Below are 20,959 nucleotides of genomic sequence, written 5' to 3' on the forward strand. Positions count from 1 at the left end.
CCACCATGGATATCAACGGTAAGCATTAAGCTTTTGTAATGTTGTATGATTTACATCCAGTCTATAATATTGTAAGCATGATTTGTATTTAGTTTTACACTAAATAGACTTTATTGTTGGTTGCTGATTCTAAAAAACGACTCTTAATTTTTTTTGTTTTGATTCCACTATACGATCTCCAAAGTTGATGGTGCGAGTGTGATGCTATCAAGCCGAGGAAATTTAACGACGGCGTATAGCATGCCAGAAGTAATATCTCACTAAGGGACTCGTGATCTGATCTGCCACAACTCGAAGACAATCCTCCATGTTTTGTTGAATTATCGTTATGGAAAATTTATTAAAACGTCTCCAATAACTTTTCTATAATTTGTTTTTTAGGAAGTAGGAGAGAAAAAACATTATCCTTAAACCCTAAAAAGAAGAAGAATAAATGAAAACCACAATGAAAGGACACAGCTCGTATCACATTCACTAGTTGAGAGGCAGAGATAATTAGTGCACATTCTTCCTTCTTGAGTCTGAACCACGACTCAGTTGGTGTGTCGGCGTTGGTTTGAACTAATTATGGCATTTTGTCAATTTGTGGTTATCTTTATAGCCTCATTGGTGTACCGGTAATTTTTAAACTTTCAAAAATATGTTCAGGTCCAATGATCTAACTCTAAGTTAGAACCTAAGGTCATTATGATTTTTGTACTACATCAGTACATTGTAACCCTACTTGTAACTTTCCTTGAATGAAGTATAGACATTGAATTTGGTCAAAAAAATAGGTACAGTATTTAAATTTTTTTTTTTTTTTAATCTGACCCAAAATTTAAAAAGTGAAAAAGTTACAATGATTTTTTTGGATCGTTCAAAAATGGTGGTGTTTTTGATGGCTTTATGATTGGCCCCATATTACAACTCTCAGATACCATGTCCACCGAAATCATCTTTCATTCATGTATCTGTCTGAAACCCACTCCTGTCATCTCCACCTTTACAAAAATTTGAGATGATTTGCAACAACAGAAAGAAAGCTCCTTCCTAAGCAACAATGTCTCATATCATTGTTTTGAGATGATGACTAAAGGGCCTTCCTTGCCTCAAGGGCATGAAATTAGGTAAGAGGTAGGGGCAGCACGAGCATGTCCCATGTGAGAAGCTGAGAGTTTATTTTTTAGAGAAGTTTTCCATGAAAGCCACTTTGATATGCAGCGACTATTTAGATTGGTCCACCTAGAGATGAGATGATCACTCCCAACTTTTATTGTAATGTAGAATAGGAAGAAGGGTAAGGATTCCTCAACCACCACCTAACTCGTCACTTCTAGTTCATGGACAAAGCATAGATGTGAGGCAAAACCAAACTCAGAGTCAACAAACAGTAGGCTTAAACTCTTCACCTGGGTGCTATCTCAGGTTCCTCAAAGTTTGTCAGTATTATTCACCTCTTGGTTACTTCTACTCCAACAGACTGTAACAAAGAGTAACAGCCAAAATGACTTACCATATTTTATTATCTATACCAAATCATTAAAACCACAACGCAGTTCAAAAGGTACAGGTTGAGAGGATCCAGGCTCAGTTTGACCCGTAAAACATTGGGCAGGTTGTAAACTAGCAGAAAGCAGCAGGTTTGGGCCTTTAGGTTATTTTGGTGAGACATTAGTTTCTCAACAAAAACCATACCTTAACTCTAAAATCACTAACGTTGAAGATAACAAGTCACCCCAAAACGTTCATATACATCTCACCAGTCCCTAACAATCGCGTAGTAGCAGCAGTAGGACAAAAACAATAACCTTTCTATTATAATTGGCAAAAAAGAAAAATTTACATCTTGAATATCACTTCAATGTATTCACTGGATGTATAACCAGAAAACATGTGCATGGAAGCAACGGCAGTATGGAGATTAATTCAAGAAATATGTGAACAAGAGATCAGTAAAGGAGGTGTAAGAAGATTCCAGTACAAGTGTATACCTCTGCATGACTGCATGTTATCAGGTATCTTCAGAGTTGTTGATACATATAATGGCTTACATTTACAATTGCAAAATGGTCGTTCTTCAAAAGTAAATGTCAGATTGCTTAGATTGTGCTTTGAGATCCTTCAACTTCTTCAATATGTTGGTGAAGTAATCCTGCAAATATTTTTCAAGAGTAACAATATCTTTTGCGTCCACACCAAGAAGACTATATGTCTCGTTCATTGGAACAGAGAAAACAGTATCACTTGAAAGGACCTACAAATGCAAAAATGAAGGTCATTACTCTCCCAATTAGATTAAGTAGTGTATATATTCCAACTCCAAATGTTGCAAAGCAACAATTATAGTGTTAAGATACAAAGTAGCAAGCATTGACTATTAAGAATAAAACTGCTTAGCCGATAACACATTGCATCTATTCCATTTTAAAAATTAGGCTGCTTCAGTGGTCAAGAAAGAAAAAAATGCAGAGTGCACAAACAAGCATGTTACTGAAAAACGAAAAAATTTAATTTCATTGAGGGAGTTGTATCCCAGAAAGGAGGCCTCAGCAGACAAAAGAAAATAATTTTTCCAGCAGTCATTTGACTTATGTATAGTCAAATGGGCAGTATGAGTTAACAGATCAATGTGGAAAAGCTATGGCTAAAATCCTTAAAGGGATATGTGTGTGTTTACAGGAAATAATGAATAACGGAAGCACTCATGAAAAAGCCTATTTGGACGCAATTGATCATTGCAAGCATTAAACAGATATGGTAAAAAATAAGAATAATTTGTTTGATATAAATGACTGTCCAAATTACCTCTGAAAATGCCAATCTATCAGCAACATCATTTGTCCACTCAAAAAGCCTAGTCAGCTGACGGGTTACTCTTAAGACAGAGACAGGAACTGTGGTAATGTTTGCCTCTTGCCCCGCAAACCTTTCACACAATGTTATTACCTAAAAGCAAAAGAAAATTTAATAAGAAACCTGGACCCTGGGTTGTAGATTTCAATTTTCAACCACCAAAACTAAAGGGGGGAAAAATAATGGTTCAGTGTTGGTATATGTTCTTTACCTCTTGGGTTGTCCATGCACGAGGGCCAGCAAATGTGAGAAGCTTCCCATTAACATTCTCATTTCGTAAAGCTATAAATGTCAACCGAGCTATATCCTAATACAAAATGAATATATTTTCAGATGCCATGAAGAAAAGTAATGAAAATCCAATCTGAAGGGGATCAGGGGAACAATCTATAAAGTTTATCTCAGCTAACCTGGGTGTCCATGTATGCAATTCTTGTAGGGGCATCTGTTCCCCAAACTGATTTCTCTTCCAATATAGGTACTGCATACTGCCCAATAATCCCCTGAGATAGTGAAAGGTAAATAAATAAAAAGTTAGTTGCCCTCAGTGCTAACATCAAATCTCAAAAGATATATTCACTACCAGGCACAAGAACTGTGATATGGAAAGGATAACTTTGGGTCAAATTGTGTTCTCGGCTTAGGTTCCCTTGATAGCATGTATACAGTTCTCCATGCATGTAAATGCATATACGGTATACCTTTTGTGCATGTGTGCGCACTAATGTATTGTGCCTTTGTCTATCAAGTAGTTTAGAGTCTTATAATATGCATTATCACTCCGTCTAAACTAACATTAATTTTGATAAATAAAGTGAATGGGGTTCAATTGGAAGACTGTCGTACAACAGCAACAAAAAGATAAGGAAATTAATCTCAAACATCAAGCTGACTGGTGAGTACATAATTAGTTGTGCAATTGCAAAACGGTAGAAGTAGGTTCAAATTTTAATAGAGGTTGAACTTACTTGCATGAATCCACATGCACGAATTATGATGTGATTTATGCCTGAATCCTTAAGAAACTTTTCAGTGCAATACTTGATCTCCATAAGAGGAACTTCAGGATGCTTGTCACAGTTGTGGATTGAAAAGAACACAAATTTTTGGATCCCCATTGCCTTTGCACATTGTATTAGAGCAACTTTCCCTTCCCAATCTACCTAAATAGAAAAAAGGATTAGACAAGACCAAAAAGTCATCCCCACATTGTTAAACCTAATGTTTTCTGCAACATATATTATCTTCATAATCTCCAAGAACCATCGAATGAAACTTTCGGTGATCAATTTGAGGCTTCCCTCTGGTCAGTTACAACAGAAAATTCCTAATACATAGAAAGTCACCTTTTTGATGGGCTCCTCTGGACGGCCCGTGGCACAATCAATAACTGAATGAACACCAACCAATGTTGCAGGTATGGTCTCCGGTTTGCTAAGGTCTGCCTGTTCCGCAACACATCACATTTACTTCAGCACTTAACCAAAATAAATAAATAAATAGAGATACAATCATACCATCTAATAATAATAGAGACCAAGTATCCAAAAAAACATGAGAACCATAATTTGATTAATTGAAACTGAGGACATACATTGACAACAGTAGCACCCCAATCCCTGAGAAAGTCCGCCGGAGCCGGTCTAGGCCGAACCAAGCACCTAACATCATAGCCTTCATCCAGCGCTCGCCTCACAATTTGCCTCCCCAGCGTTCCAGTCGCGCCAACCACAAGTATACTCGTGGGCCTGACAGGTGTCCCCGGAGCCAAATTCACAGCCCCAACTCCCGACCGGGCCGTGCACCTCACCAAACCCCGAGTACAACTCCCTGAAGAGAAACCCAAAATCAAGGAAAGGGTGAGTAAACTAGTTTACAAAGCAAGAATGAGAGAGAAGTGGAAATGAGGAGACTGACCAGTGGCGGTAGAGATTGAGGAAGCGGAAGGAGTGAGTTGGAGATGGTCTGGTGATAAAGTGCGGCACCATGAGAGTTTGGGGTGGTCGTGGTGATGGTGGGTTTTGGTTGCCAGCTGGGTTGGAAGCCTCCAAGCCATTGCCATTTGTGAGCTCTCTTCTGCTTTTGGTGTTTCCTTCAGTGAGACTGTGACTAGTTCAGAGTCGAGGGCAGAGAGAGAGATGAAACAAAAACCATGGATGTCAAGCTTGCCACGTCCTTCTCCATACTGGATTAGAGGATTTTTATTTTGCCACGTGTCAAGACTCTTTTCAGATCAGTCACTTGACCCGACCCGGTGGGTTCTGTCGCTCCCACTTCCACCTCTTGGGCCGATCCGAAACAAGGCACCTTTTTTTTTATATTTTTTTTTATTTGAACACGGGGTATTTAGATCGGGGGAGGCGGTTCTACCAACTCAACAACATTGTAATTTTATAAACTACCGGTGGCATGTACGAATCCATCTAACATTTGGGTTCAACGCCAATTACCACGTGAGAGCAGTGAGACCCCGATGGCTCAAGGTGTAACACTTTGAAACCCCGCAGACATTCGATAGTTGAGCCTCATGATAACTCAAATCTCTGGAAGTTGACACTTTCACCAACATCACATGAGTCCTGCAGGACCCCAGTATTCAGCAAACTACTAATAAGGGACTTATAAATGTTGGGGCTCGAACTTGAGTGGAGGTTTCACTCAAACAAGTGTCTTGTCATTCCTGTCAATCCTCATTAAGAAAACAAGAAATTTAATTGGGAGAAAATAATACGCAGAGCAACACCTTTGGCGGCTAAGATATCTTTGGATCAGCTCTCATAAACTTTTATATTAGGGTGACGAGTTATGACTTCCGACGGAAGATTTTAAGCACCATGGTGGAGATAAAAAGTTTGACAACAAGATAAGTCAAGTTCCAAGTTATGTAGGGAGTGAAGAATGAAGTTATGGGTGTACTTGAACGAGACAAAAGGATAAACAAACAAAAAAAGATGCCTGGGACGACAAGGAAGCCAGAAAGATGCCATGACAATGAACAATATGCATTTAGCAATTGAACTTGAGGACTATAAATCGACCAAAAGGTAGACATGCTGAAGAAAAGACGGATAATTTTATTGCACCACTTTTCAAATACATGGAAATTTATGAACAAAATGAACTATTACATTGGTGTATTTGAATTTCGGAAATAAAGAGAAAACTAAACAGAAAGTATAGCCTAAAATCCTATGAGATGTTAAACCTCTTTTCCTATCCTGTCATATAAACATTCCTTCCTTGCGGCAAAAATCACTAAAAAGAAAAAGCAAAAGGTAATAGAATGTCCTTAAGCTTGTTTAATGTACAAGGTTCAAAATCTGAACAGTCTTGTATCTCTTGCCTCCATGTATTGTTAAATCAAAAGCCGAAGCTGCTCAGCTGCTGAGGCCTTTATGTACAAACAGCTTTGTCATTGTCGTTGTCGCAACTTCAAAATGGGCAACAGTAAGAACCACAGGCTTTGGAAAAAAATTTGTTTAGCTGAAAAGCTAAGTCACAAAAATGTGCAATCCAGTCTCCAGTCTCCACCATTCAGTCTGAAAAGAGCTCTAGAAGTTCTGGCAGATCATAATTAAGACCCTGATACGAAAATCTTTGACTAGGCGCTTTTCCCAGAGACTTGTTTCCAGTATCCACATAATCCATCTCAGGCCAAAATTGCTCGTCATCCGTCATGTGCCCATCTGTCGCATAACCACTATCCTTACTTGTCTCATCTTCCTTGCTTATGTTACTGCCTTCATTGATTTCACTTTGAGGAATTCGGACATTTTTGGACTTTGTATTAGATGTGTTACAGATGCAGTCTGCTGGATTTTCATGGAACTCACCCTTGCCTGGCTTTTTCTCATTTGGCTCTCCCATAGATCCAATTTGACTAGTTCGAACCCGGGAGGCAAATTCCTCCCATGTCATGTTATTTTGGTTAATGAACAACTTGTACAGTTTCTTAGTGTTTGGACGGATTGTTGGTTTATGCCCAAAGTATCTCCTGAAAAAGACGAACTTGTTTAGCAAGAATGCTGTGATTGAAAATAAGCAACTAAAAGAATCATTGAACTCGTATATTTATACCTTCGACCAGCTAATATTCTAGCCATGTTGCCATTATTGTTGGTGACGAAAACATCACTTTCATCACAGACAATGAAATCTAGTGCAGCCATGCGAGAAGAGAAGGAAGAAAATGGTTCCAACTCTTCCTTACTTGCTATAGTCTCCTTTGTATGGAAGTTTGGGAAAAGTGCTTTCAGCGGTGCCAATGTCTCTTCACCTTTATATACTTCACCTGATGCCACATACAAGTGAACATCACTTCCGAAGCCCAATGCTCTAAGCATAAGACCAACTTCTCCTGGGCTTAGAGGGCATCTACCACGTCTTCGTACCTTGTCAGGGTTGGTTTGCTGCATGTGATACCCCCAATCAAAATCTCATTATAACACAGAATTATTTAGTACAGGATTGATACTGGACGACATAATTAAAGACATTAGTGAAGCACTGAAGGCTTACATGTAGAGTTTTCCACCTTTTCCGAATTGCACCAAGTTCATTCCTTTCTTTTTCTCCCCCACCAAAATAACAACCAGAAAATGCCAGCATATCCGGCTCAAACCTATAGCATGGGCAACCAATATCAACAAGCTTGTTCTAACAAACTTGAAACAACTTTGGAAAAATCTAGCTCAAAAAGGACCTCTTTCATGTAATCGCCATAATGTAAATTGAGGTTTTGTTTAATATAAGCCAGCCAAAATGACAATACAGCATAAGAATCCAGAAAGTTTGATCTTTTTCCATGAGAAAACACACCAATACTAGGTTTTGCTGTATACTAAAAATATTACCGATTGTAAAATAATCTGTTGAAATTGCAGCTTACTTATAGTATAACAATACGCATAATAGAAATCAAACAGTTCTAAACAAATTGCAATTCACCTCAAATGCAGGGCAATGAAATGCTTGTTTTCCATCTTCATTCTCTCAACCAACTTCCTCCCCATTTCATTAATATTGTCAGTAAATTTCAAGGCGTGATAATTAGTCCTACATCTCAGCTTCTGTAAATGTGATTCCAGGTTATTTGAAAGCCTGTAATCAAACTTTGTGAGCTGAACAGCCTGCACATTAGAAAGGATAAACTACAATCATCATTTACATTACATGGTCCCAAAAGCATATGGTATTCGCTCAGCTTTTACAGAATGTGTTACATTCTATGTGAAAGACACTTACATGCTTTTTATTAAGAACAGGCACCACGCGATTCAGGTAGCATTTCACATTACACTTCCTCGGGACACGCATGGTATATGGACTTATTGGTTTCCCTCCCTTTGATGGCAGCTTTTTAATGATTTTGACATCATTTGACAGAAAAGATATGAACCAGTCTACATCAAAGATCTCAGCAAAGTTGCTGCACGAAATACCCCATCAGATGAATATACGCTGGTTATTGACCTTGCATCCCAGAAATTGACAAACAGTAAGAGTTCTTTATAAAATTAAAACTAACCTGGAATCCTTCCAAAATGATTGATGGTCCAGCTTCGGAACAACAAGGGTAGCATTTAAAATATAAGCTGCAACAACAGCATCTGTTATCTGTAACCAGATACAATACGGTAAGCATTAGAAACTAAATCAGAAATTAGAGACCAATCGTATGATGATCAGTAATGAAATGAAAATAATTAATAGAAAGTACTAACAACAAGTCCCATTTCCTAGGAGGCCCTATAAGCATATGCCAGAATGATATACTATACCAATCCTAAAGCACCATTTCTGCATATTAATTTTATCCTAAGCAATAGATCATCATACAAAATCCACCCTATGAGCCTCGAAATTTAAAAATGAACACGATGGGATTGGAGAACCATGCAGCTCCAGCTCAATTAGATACAGAGTTACTCACCCCTGTTCTCTGTTGATTCAAGCCTCCACTGGTAGCAATCAACAAGTACCGATTGGGAAGCGTTTTCACATCGGCCGCTGCAATATTTACGGCACTGATTTGATTAATCAACCGTTTCAGATAAATAAACCAAGGCATAACATTAACAAAACAGGAGAAATTCGATCCTAAGGCTTTCTATTTTTAGAAAGAAAAAAAATGTCGATCAGAGAGAGACAAAAGCGGAAATGAGATTACCAAAATCCGATACATGCACTTACTCAAAAACTTATCGCCGGCGTTGCTACAACCAAAGAACAGCTCCGATTTCGTTCCGCTCCATAAATGTTGAACTGAGCTCCCTCCACTCTCCTAAAATCACAACCAAATAATGAAATCAAAAGTTCAAAACCAGAACAAACGAAATCAAATTTTGAACTAGAATTTGCAAAAATCACTTAATGTACCTACCGGAACACGAAACGCCGGCGTCTCGTCATTGTTCAACTGGACCTCGACGACGCCGTTATCAGCCTGAAACCACAAACCGCCGTAACGGAAACCCGTTACAAATTAATCGGAGGCGAAGAAATTGGAGGAGAGGTGAGTGAGTGAGTAGCGCTGTGCTGTGCGTACCGAGGAGGCGTGGAAACGCAGGAGCGAGATGTGATCGTGGTGGTGGAGAGGCGGCGAACGAGCGATGAGAGAGAAGGCGACGAGGAAGAGAAGCAGGCAGCCGGAGACGACGGAGATTACCGGGAAGATGTGGTGGCGGTAGCGGCGGATGTGCCGCCGGAGAATGGGGCTGTGGAGAACGACGCCGTTGAGGTAGTTGTTGTCCGACTTGTCTCTCTTCTTCTTCTTCTTCATTGGAGAGAACGTAGACATAGCTAAAATGAGCTAATGAGCTAGCAGCCTCTCGGAGTCGATCGACGGAGTTATTTGAAGGCTGAGGGACAAGTGGCAGGGGGTGATTGGGCGGAGGTTTTGGAGAAGAGGGGTGTCTCTATCTCAGGGCGGCGACGAGGGAGAAGGGAAACGACGTTTATACTTTATACTTTCCCCCGCAACAAAACAAACGATCTTGGACAAAAAGTGCCTCCTCCACTGAAACCCATCGCGCGCGTAATTCTTTTATGGGTTTGGCTCCGGTGTGGTTGCTCAGATACGGGCGTTACGAATGAGCGAGTAATGGTGAGACTTGTGATCATCAGATTGGGACCCAAATGGTGAAATAGAGCTGGCTGGGGAAGATATCAGTCATTACTATGATGGGAAATCAAGATCTTTATGAAGGGAAATGGAAAAGGTGTGGATAGCTGAATCAAAATCACATTAAAGCAAAAGCTTGTAACTTAAGGTACTAGAACATCCCAATATTTAAAAAAAGCTTCTCAGCTAAATGAGGGAGGGGAAACGGAGATATAGACATTCTAATTGGTTCTCTATCTTTTCTCTGTCTTATTTTAGTGGATACAAAGCGTGATTTTCGAACAAGATAATATAAGAAATTGGTGAGAAATAACCACTGCAAGTTGGCCAAAAGTAGAGCACTGGTTACTATAGAAAATTTGCGAGAATAGATAATTATCTGAGATCTTTACGCTTTTTAGACTTTTTATTATACAATGAATCATTGCACGCATCTCTTTTTAAATATTAAATGATCATAGTATTGTAAAATTTTTAAGGAAGTACAATTTTTAATAAGTTCTTTTATTCATGAATAACCAAATTACATGGTGGTGGACATAAATCCTCTCTAATAAGTAATAACTAAACTAGTTATGAGTCTGTCACCAATAATGACATCCATAAACCAGGAGGGCTTAACCCATAACCAACAATAATGCCCATTTCCTCAGGCTACAAACCATCTACGACATCGGTAGCTTTGTTAGCCACCCTTGGGACATAATGAATAACTTGAATATCAAGTAATCCAAGCGACAATCTGATCTCTCTACCAACATACATTCATCCGCAACGCATTCATTGATCATTTATCAATATTGTTTTCTTTTGAATTATATAGCGAAAGAACCAATCTGAGTCTCTCTACCAACATATACGTTCCCTAAAAGATCCCAGCAACACACATTGTATCTTATTTCAATAAATATCATTTATCAATATTTTTTCTCTTTTGAATTATATAGCAGGTGATCATTTATAAATTTTTTATAAAACACATATATTTGGATTATGACAAACTGGATGATCAATTTTTTGATTAAAAGGTAGAAAAGCAATTAGACTCTAGATCTTTGTTTCCCCTCCCTGATTTAGGATAAGAAGCTTTTATGAATATTCAATATTGGGATGTTCTAGTACCTTAAGGTACAAGCTTTTGATTTAATTTGATTTGATTAACCTCTGCACACCTTTTCCATTTCCCTTCATAAACATCTTGATTGGACTGGATGATCAATTTGAAATCAAAGAATCATCTCATTAATCAAATACAACATTAGAACTATTTAGTCTTTTTACGGCCAAAAAATGAGTGATGAGTTGACTCATTGGTAAAAATTGGTATGAGCACGCATACGCAGGATGTGCCAGAACCTTTATTTAATTCCCGGCAAAGATCTTTGTTTCTCCCGTCTCTCTTCACGTGTAACTCACGTGCTGCGCGACCATTGAACTCTTTTTAATTTTGTCCAACGACAAATGACGACTCCAAGGCACAACTATCGCGCGTGCCCACACCTATCAATCACAGATAAGCCGGCCTACCCATCACATTGAAATGACGGATAGCAAGAGACTGTTATTCTCACGTGCTTTTCCGAGCGTAAGGAAGGTTTCGTCCTCAACTCTAATGTCGTTTTGGAGTTGTTAATAACGCTTTACGATGTGATTAAAGTGCGTGTTTTTCTTGTCGTTTCGCGTTTCTGACGTTTCGATAAGAATTATTTAATAATTCAGATATGTAGACGGGTTCAGAAATCTGAAAAAAAAAAAAAAAAAAAGGATCAACGTCGTGATTGGTCAACAGTAACGTTGTTTAACCAACACTAATTATTTTTTTTTATTTTTATCAGGAGTGAGGTAAAAAGTCACATCGGTTACGTTAGTGAGTTAGTAACATATTCACCCGATCAGTATTCGGACTGACGTCCACAAGAGTATTCCAGCATAGCTAGAGTAATCTCTCGCCGCAAGCGCACAAATCCAAAAACCCCTCAAACTTGTTGACCACAAACTGGTGGGAGTTGAGATTCAAACTCTAGACATAGAGATTTCATACTAGGCAGCTCGACCAACCTTACTACACCAGGTAATTGACTGAACACATTTCTAAACAGGTTGATAATTTTTTAATTAAAACTATGGTAACAAATAAGAAGAGAACCAATTTTTGAAAAATCTATTAACTGGTTGGCTACATTATCAAATAAGGACTTTCATGATGACTGGTGGCCAAATTATAGGTGTGAGTGTGACAAGTAATTTTTTTTATTCTGCTTAGACTTAAGTTACACCATCACACCTAACCCTTGGATTAATCAAAGTCGTTATAGGAAGAATGGCTATACATAACAAATATCGTTATACATGTCATTTTCCTCAATGTCTAAACATTTACTTGAATATGTAGTTTGACATTTTTAAAAGTTTGCCAATTAGAGCTGTATTACAAGCTAAGCAATTCTTATTTATTTATATTTATCAAATAAACAACTCATATACAACAACTAGTCTATTATGAGTTAAACTCACGACCTCCACTTACAAATGAGAGACTTATGCCATATTGCTACTCAACCAAATGATACTGGGCCTTAATTCTTTTTTTAGACGGAAAGATTCGAACTCGAAGTTTTTTTGTTTATTTTTTTTTTCAACATTGAGAGTAGAAATATCATCAATACATTCGAACAAAGACTTTGCCAAGCAGTAATAACATGAATGAGATTAAGTGCTGTATCTTGATATACAAAGGTGTCAAGAAAAGATGGTTGAGCGCAAAACACGATTTTTTTTTGGATTTTTGTCTATTTACCCTATTTCTAGATTTTTTCTCCCACTTATCCCATTAAGTTTTGTTAATTCCCTCTTACCTAAAACACTCTAACCCTAATACCCCATTAAGTTTTTTTTTTTTTTTTTTTTTTTTTAAGACTATTTTACCCTCACTCCTTTGTTACTTAAAAAGAGAGAAAATTGAAGAGAGAAAAACTATAGGAGACTTTGCTGGAGCCCCATCACCGGCGGCCGGATTCTAGTCACTGGTCGCGAGAATCCGATCACCTGCTGCAGTCCACCGGACTTCTCTGAAAACCTCGCCGGAGGTCCCCAAAGAGGTCGTCAGAGATCTCATAAGTCGTCGAAAAGGTTATTGCCTCGAAATAGACCTCTACTGCCCTCATAAACGTCTATTGCCCCCAATAAACCTCTATTAGCCCCCATTAGAATTTTCCGTCCCCGGAACGGAAACTAATCTTCCTAAAATTAGACAAATAAAATTTTGATTAAAGAAAAAAAAAAAGATTACATCAATTCAAAACCTCTATTGCTCTCCCAATAAACGTCTATTCGGAGGCAATAGACATCTATAATCTATTGCACCCCAATAAACCTTTAACAAATGTCTATTGCCTCTCAATAGAATTTTTTTTTTTCATTCTTGACCTTTTGCCCATATTTTACCAAAAAAAAAAAAAAAGAATTGGGCACCCAGAAATGCTCTAGGCACCCAAGTCGAGATCTGAGTTGAATCGAGCAGGAGATCACCTTTGATTACCTCCTTCACGGCGTACCCGTCCAATTGTTGGTGAAAGAGAAATCGAGCAAACGTTCCCAAGTCGAAGCGCCGAGACCGAGACCAAGACATACTCCAGTGACCACCACCACCAACGCTGAGCTTGATCAGACAGTGATTCAAAGCTAGATCCCTCCCACAACCACAGATGTCGCCGTGTGTCCGTGACAGGTCGCCGAAGCCCAAGGCTAAAACGACAGCTGCTAGTGGTTCTGCAAAACGAAGCTGTGGTCCTTGCCGGATCGGGTCCTCGGGTGGTTTGCTGCATTTGAGAACCAGAGGAAGAATAAGAAGCTGGAGAGGAAGGAGAAGAGAAAATTGCGGTGGATTGCGGTTGGAATCATTGCCGGAAAAAAAGAGAGACGGTGCGTAGGAGAGAAGGAGAGAGACTTGAGAGAGAGAGAGAGAGAGAGAGAGAGAGGGATAAGTGGCAGTGGCTGTAGTTTCTTAATTATGTTAAGGGCAAAGTTATCATTTATCTTTAATTGAGTTAGTGGGAATAAAATATGTTGGTGGTGTAAGTGAGATAATTTTGTCCAATTTTAGTGCTTTGGGGCAAGAACCCTTTTTTTTTTTTTTTTTTGACTTTTCATGTAAAATATCATTGACAGATTCCTTTGCAAATTGCAATTAAGGTGAATGCAATCATACTATTTTCATGGCCATAATGTTGGAATAATATACATACCACCATCTATTTCCTATATATGGGTCCTGTTGTATACAGTCTTTCTAGTTTCTAACGTGCAAGTAGAACAAATAGCCCTCCAGAAGCATAATTCAAAAGAGAAAGGAAAACAAATGCAACAAGAGTGCAACAAACTACTTCCAAAGCATGGGGCGATAAGTTAGTTGTGCTTCTTTTACACAAGTTGTTTCGTGTATGCAATGATAACTTGATAACACTTTTTGGTACAATTAGAAATAAAAATAATTGATAATTAATTAGTAATACAAGAAAATTCACCAACTTAATTTTCCAAGGAAAAAGTTGGAGCGAGAGAAATTAAATCATTTAGGAAAATATATGGTATTCATAGCAACGCTAAAGAATTTAGGAGTAATTAATTTGACTAAAAAAATTTGGGTAAAGTTTTAAGGTGTTGCAGTGAGTTATAGTTTCTGTTGTTGCAGTAGCTAGCTAAAGCTCTTTGACTTCTTTTGCACATGATAAGACAAATGAAAGTATGAACAATCACATTACATTCTCGAAGAGCTGCAATATCTCTCCAAAGTAATATAATACTAGTAACTAGCTAGTCCATATAAATACATCGACTTGAGTTTAGACTTTAGATATATCAACCAATACGTGCAGGGAACAATCTCCCCAAAATACTATGATATTAATCTAGTTGATATAAAATAATTAGGTTGAAGTAATTTAGTAATAACATCTATATCAACCAACACATGTTCACTCTTATAAAAAAAACACCAATACATGTTCACTGTGGGAAGAACAGTATCCCACATTATTCTCAAAAAAAGAAAAAAAGAAAAAAAAAAGAACAGTCTCCCACATTGATTCTTAATACTGTTATGTTATTATATAAAGCTGAACTTGAACACAAGCTAAGCTAGCAAGCTTAGAAGCAAAGGTATGGTCGTATGGAGTAGCATATATGTCTTTTTTGTCATACTCAATTGTTTTTTCCTTAAAAAGGAAATTCTTACAAAAAGCCCAAACCCCATCTGATATGATTACACAGGCTGCCCCACCACGTGAATAAGTCTGACGTGATGGGAAAAAGTAAGTTATAATAACAGGACATTTAGGATTGGGTTTTGGTTTTTGGGCCGTTCATCTACTAAATTTCGTGACCATTCAGGCCCATTCAGTAATCACTCTTCCGAGAACACCCTGCCAGTTTTGCTCGCTGCACCACAACAAAACTCTCCAACATAACTGTGGTTATTTGCGACAAATCCACACTTTCTCCTCCAGTCTGGCGACCTTCTAGTCACCGGAATAAATTACAAGGGTCAAACTATGGTTAGGGGTAATTTTGATGGTGATCAATTTTGGATAAAGAGAAAGTAGAGTACAAGCCACAAGCTTGGCAGAAATAGTCAGAACATTTGTGGCTCCCGACTTTGTTACTTAATCCACACGTATAGGCATGACAATAGAATTTGTTTTTGAACAATTAAGTCATGAAAGAATATTGAAGGGTAAAAAATTAAGTGCAGGGGGAAATGAACAATTAGTAGGGAGGCTATATATAGCCGCATCTCTAATTGAATTGGGGGTATCGACAAGCTCTTATGGCCAAAGAAACCGTTAAATATTGCAATCCTAGCTATAATTAGGTACCACTAAGTCATCAACTAATAACCAATACTAGTCCATGGTGCAGTCCCTTCTGAGCTGCAATGTTATAAGTAGTTTACTGATAATGATGCTTCACATCAATCTCCCCATCTTTATCAATTTTAAACAAGGTAAAGAGTAGTTAACTGCTCTTGTTGTTTTGTCTATTTGTCTTTGTCTCCCAAGAGATTTTATCCTTCAAATTTCAAACCAAAACGACTTAATCAGGTTGTTGTTTTATCTTTTATATTTATTAATTATTATATTGATATGTAAATGGTTGAAGAAAATGTATGATTTTCAGAGAATAGCTTGACTAGTAGAAGCAAAAGACATGGATAAGAGTGATGTTGGAACAGTCTATAAGTAAGATCAATACTATAATTTGTTCATGGGGATTTTTTACTTAAAAATAGAAGAGCTAACTACTATTTAGTCCCTGAAGTATGGGCTTGTTATCGTTTCAGTCCATGTCTTTCTAATTTAATCCTAAAAGTCCCTGAACTCACAATTTTCAGTCCAACCGGTCCATCTCCTCCATTTCCTCCGGTTGCTCGATGACGTGTCAGTTACTCCTTGCCAGCTCCGCGCCACGTAAGACAAGGATTGTGTAAAGTGACGACAATTTCCCTGCTTCAGTATTTTTCAAAATTTCCAAAAGCTCCCATGACTCCAAGCAAGACCACGACCTGACCTCCAGTTGTTCTGCGCCACCGAACTCACCGAAGAAATCTGGGAGAGCTGTCTGCACATCCACTGACCCAGACCCGACTGAACTCGCTTCGTCTCCCCGATTTCCCCACCGTCTCGGTCGTCCGGATCCGGATCCTCCATGATCGGCCTGAGGCTCCCTAATCTCCAGACGTTGGAACTGAACCCAGAAACCAGAGAACCGCCGCCATGGACGGTGGTTCCAACAATACCCGAAATAACCCAGATGCATGTGTTTCTTTGATACAAGATTCCGCAGGTTTGGCCGCCGAGGATTGAGGCGATGAAGTTTTGATCAGCTGTCGAGGCTGCTCTATGCATTGGTGATGGCGAGGAGGGTTGATATGAATAAAGAGGTATGGTTTTTGTTGGGCGTTTGGTTTGTATTGTGGTGAATTGAAGTGGGTATTGCTTGAAATGGGAGAAGCTTTGTTAATAAAGAAAGCATTGAAATCTGGGGTGTTAAAAGAATGGATTTCTTTGCTTAATTTTCATTTCTGGAATCTGGGTTTTCAAATTCGATGCTTTCAATGCTTGGGTTTTTTATTTTTCTTTTTGGGTAGTTAGATTTTGTTGATATTTTGAGGTTTTTGGGATTGAATTGAAGGTGAGGAAGAAGAATAAGATGGAGCTCTCATCTTTTAGCTCCATCTCGTGGGTACAGGGGCTGCTCTGAAGTTGATGGAGCTTCGTTTTTCTGAAGGAGGCGATCATGGTCTACACGGGCCTATCTCCGGCGACCTTCTTAACGCTCCTGGCTCTGCTCTTCGCCGCTTACCATGTCCTTTCTGGGCTTTTTGGGCCATTCGAGACCCACAACCGCCCCAGGAGCTTGGAGAATATGCAGCCTCTTCCGCCGCCAGTCCAGCTCGGCGAGATCACCGCTAGCCACTGCTCATGGCCATCAAGTCTCAGATCTATGACGTGTCTCAGAGCAGCTGTTGAATCGAAAATTTCAATTTAGGGTTTAACTTCTGGGATTGTGATTGTTGTGCTTATCTGATTTCTGAAGTAGTCAACTGGGTTTCTATTTTGATGTTACTTTGTTATCTGGTAATTTTAAAGTTGGAGACTTGATCATCTGATAGTTTCTGGGTTCTGTTAATTGTTGAATTTGGAAGATGATAAAGTTCTAGAGCTGCAAATTGTTTCAATTTGGGGATTGCGAATTTGCGATTTTTCGATGTGGGTTAGTGATTACTATCTGTGTGTTTTAACTTTTAACCAGTGGGTGTTGTTTGTTGAGTCTCCGGTGCGCCGCCGTGTCTTCGTCGGATGAGGGGTCTTGTAGTGACGCCCGGTGAAGGAGGCAGAGGTCGTGGTCTTGCTTGGAGTCATGGGAGCTTTTGGAAATTTTGGAAAAAACTAAAGCAGGGGCATTGTCGTCACTTTACACAATCCTTGTCTTACATGGCGCTGAGCTGGCAAGGAGTAACTGACACGTCATCGAGCAACCGGAGGAGATGGACCGGTTGGACTGAAAATTGTGAGTTCAGGGGCTTTTGGGATTAAATTAGAAAGACAGGGACTAAAACGATGACGAGCCCATACTTCAGGGACTAAACAGTAGTTAGCCCAAAATAGAATTAATTTGACTAAAGGTCTAACTCTCAAAGTACAAACAAAGTTAACGCATAGAGAATGGTAACAACTACTTGAGTTTGAGAATAACTCTGATATTGCCAAACTATCTACAAGGAGTTCACCTCCGGTAAAATATGTGAGAATTTTTAGTGGATTCAACATATTTTAATGATAAGAGGAAAATTGCACATAATTACCCATATTTCATAGGTGCAACAGAGTAAGCTTGCCTAATTCTACCATCAAAGGTGCAAAAAGTTAGGCCAAAAAAATAAAAATGTCATACTTCTCCCCAGTTATTATTCATTGTTCTTTAATAAATTAGAAAAATCAAGCTTTTTTATTTTAAAAAAGAAGAAGAAGAAGATAAAATCGGATCTGTTCAAGTAAATCCAGAATATGTGTCTGGCCCAAATTCTAGGTTACTTGACCTAGTGGTAATAGGGTTAGAATTAAAGATAATATCGGAGAATCTTGGAGATATCCAATCAATTGTAATATTACATTTCCTTGTAGAACTCTGGTTCTATGCCTTGTAATCCTCTATATATATTATCAATGAAAGTACGACTCAATTATCTCCCAATTTCAGTTTTCCTTAAACACGTTATTAGCACGAAGCCCTAACCCTGAAACCCTAAATTCGTAGCCTTCAAACCCTAGCCACCACCGCCACATATATTGAAGCCCTCAATCCCAGGATTCCAGAGCCGGCCGCGGTCCCACCAGAAGCAGCCGGAAAACCACCGAATCAGCCACCGGAAGTATCGAACCAGCCCTCCAAGAAGGAAAAAAGGGATCCCTGCACCGGTTCACCACCTTTCGGACCTCCAATTGTTACCAAATTTTTCCAACAACAGCTCTTTGATACCAGGATCTAGGAACTAGAAGAAAAATACCAAAAATTTGTATAAAAGTAGCAGAACTAGCCAACAGAAAAACCGGCAGAAGAAAGAAAAAAAATATATAAAAAAAAGAAAGGAAAAGAAGCCCAGAAGCCTAGAAGCCCAAGCCCATTGTTGCAGACCCACATACCCCACAGCCACGTCAGCAGAACAGTCAGCCGCCACGTCAGCATCCGGGAGACCCACTGCCACGTCAGCTCGGTCAACAGTCAACGACCGCCAGCCACTTTTCCGGCTACTTTTTTGGCCATTTTCCGGGCACTTTTTCCTGCAATTTTTTCAGGTCAAATTTCAGGCGACCTATTTCAAAGTATTTTTTTTTTCTAAAAGTTCCATTTTTTAGAGTTTTTAAATTCAATTTCTCTTCTTTTTCGGGGACTTGTAAACTCCCTTCTTCTACCCCCCTTTCTTCATCATAGGGGAGACCTAATTAAGCCGAACGGTGGGGGTTCGTGCTCACTCCAAGCTTGGAGTTTGTTGAGATCTCCAAACTTAGAGTTTGTAGAGAATTTATGATTGACCATTTACGTCATTGTTTCGATCTAATCCAATACCTCTTGGAATTGAATTTCTTGGAAGCGATTACGCTCAGAAATTCATAATTTCTTGGGAGCAACTACGCTCAGAAATTTTATATGTTTTTGTGGTAGCCTTTTATGCTCCGAAACTAACCCTAATTTCTTGTTCTCTTTTAGGATGAGTAACCTGAACAAATTGGACTTTGCTCGATTGGGAACAATTGGCTCTGAATATCACAAGTGGGTTCGTGATGTCCGCCAGCATCTCAAGACCAATGGAATCCTGGATACGATTCTTGAGTCTAGCCAGGACGTGCTAACTGTTGAGCAAGCTCAAGATTTGGAAGCAAATAGAGAAGCCTTAGAGGCAAATAAGGCGAAAGCCATAATCCTAATGACTCGTCATATGGATGATTCTCTCCAGTATGAGTGTATGAACGAAGATGACCCCAGAAGGCTGTGGGTCTCACTCGAAGAAAGATTTGGCAACGTCCGTGACTCTCTGCTTCTTCACCTAGAAGTGAGATGGCATAGCCTCCGCTTATGTGATTTCAAGTCAGTTCTTGACTACAACTCGGAAGCACTTCGCATTAAATCCTTAATGGAATTCTGTCCTAAAGAGATCACAGATGCGATGTTGATTGAGAAGACTCTCTCTACCTTCCCCGTCTCTGCATTGATAGTTGCTAAGAACTATCGAATCGATGTTACTGCATGACGAATCACAAGGTTTCATGAGCTTATTGGAGCTATGAATGTCGCTGAAAAGCATGACAACATCCTAGTGAAGAACTATAATTCGAGATCCATGGAAACAGAGCATATTCCGGAATCCAATTATAGTTGTGCCTCTAAGAGAGGGTGCCAAGAGCGAAACCCTAATCTTAGGGATATTTATGGACGTTCTGGTCCATATAATTGCTCTACTTGGGAAGGTAACCACCAAAATAGGCTAACACGGAACCGAAGAGGTAAACGTGGAAAGAGAGAGAGAGGCAACGCCTTTGGCCATGTTGGTGGCACCACCAACACTAAGAGTCATCTAAATGACGCTTTGAAAGCGCCTCAATCAATGGAGTCTGAGCAAAGAGATGTATGTTCTCGATGTGGAGTATCTGGTCATTGGGCACACATTTGTAGAGCTCGTGAAGAAATTGTCACCGCCTACAAAACATATTGTGAAGCAAGAGAAGCTCATGATGTGGAACAAGAAGATCAAGAAGATGATCTAGAGTGAAGGGTTGAAGACTACAAATCTGGCTGGGATCAATAGATCACTAATTCTGTTTAAGTCTTTATTTTTCCAAGAGATGTAATAGGCAATTGCCATATATTTTTGTAGTAAATGCCAATGGTTTAGTTTTTCTTCAAAGTAGGCTCACCCAAAGTAAGGCCTGATGTCTAGGAAGGTTC

The 20,959-nt window shown here is 39.1% G+C and overlaps 2 protein-coding genes across 2 annotated transcripts; both read right to left on the reverse strand.

Moving 5' to 3' along the window:
- Nucleotides 1-1,774: 1,774 nt before the first annotated feature.
- On the reverse strand, nt 1,775-4,979 carry LOC112173026 (protein HIGH CHLOROPHYLL FLUORESCENCE PHENOTYPE 244, chloroplastic). Its single transcript, XM_024310571.2, has 8 exons — nt 4,753-4,979; nt 4,430-4,665; nt 4,182-4,280; nt 3,804-3,998; nt 3,246-3,338; nt 3,047-3,142; nt 2,788-2,928; nt 1,775-2,236 (listed from the first exon to the last, which is right to left on the reverse strand). The coding sequence occupies exons 1-8, from the start codon at nt 4,895-4,897 to the stop codon at nt 2,060-2,062; spliced, it is 1,182 nt and encodes a 393-aa protein (XP_024166339.1). The 5' UTR covers nt 4,898-4,979; the 3' UTR covers nt 1,775-2,059.
- A 910-nt stretch (nt 4,980-5,889) lies between these two features.
- LOC112172931 (protein ROOT HAIR SPECIFIC 17) lies at nt 5,890-10,125 on the reverse strand. Its single transcript, XM_024310442.2, has 10 exons — nt 9,383-10,125; nt 9,218-9,280; nt 9,028-9,118; nt 8,768-8,844; nt 8,363-8,451; nt 8,080-8,263; nt 7,783-7,964; nt 7,354-7,456; nt 6,913-7,244; nt 5,890-6,829 (listed from the first exon to the last, which is right to left on the reverse strand). Exons 1-10 carry the CDS (start codon nt 9,632-9,634, stop codon nt 6,370-6,372), a joined length of 1,833 nt encoding a protein of 610 aa, XP_024166210.1. The 5' UTR covers nt 9,635-10,125; the 3' UTR covers nt 5,890-6,369.
- Between the last annotated feature and the right edge of the window lie 10,834 nt (nt 10,126-20,959).

The sequence above is a fragment of the Rosa chinensis genome, chromosome 6 (assembly GCF_002994745.2).
Source record: "Rosa chinensis cultivar Old Blush chromosome 6, RchiOBHm-V2, whole genome shotgun sequence".
Classification (NCBI taxonomy): Eukaryota; Viridiplantae; Streptophyta; class Magnoliopsida; order Rosales; family Rosaceae; genus Rosa; species Rosa chinensis.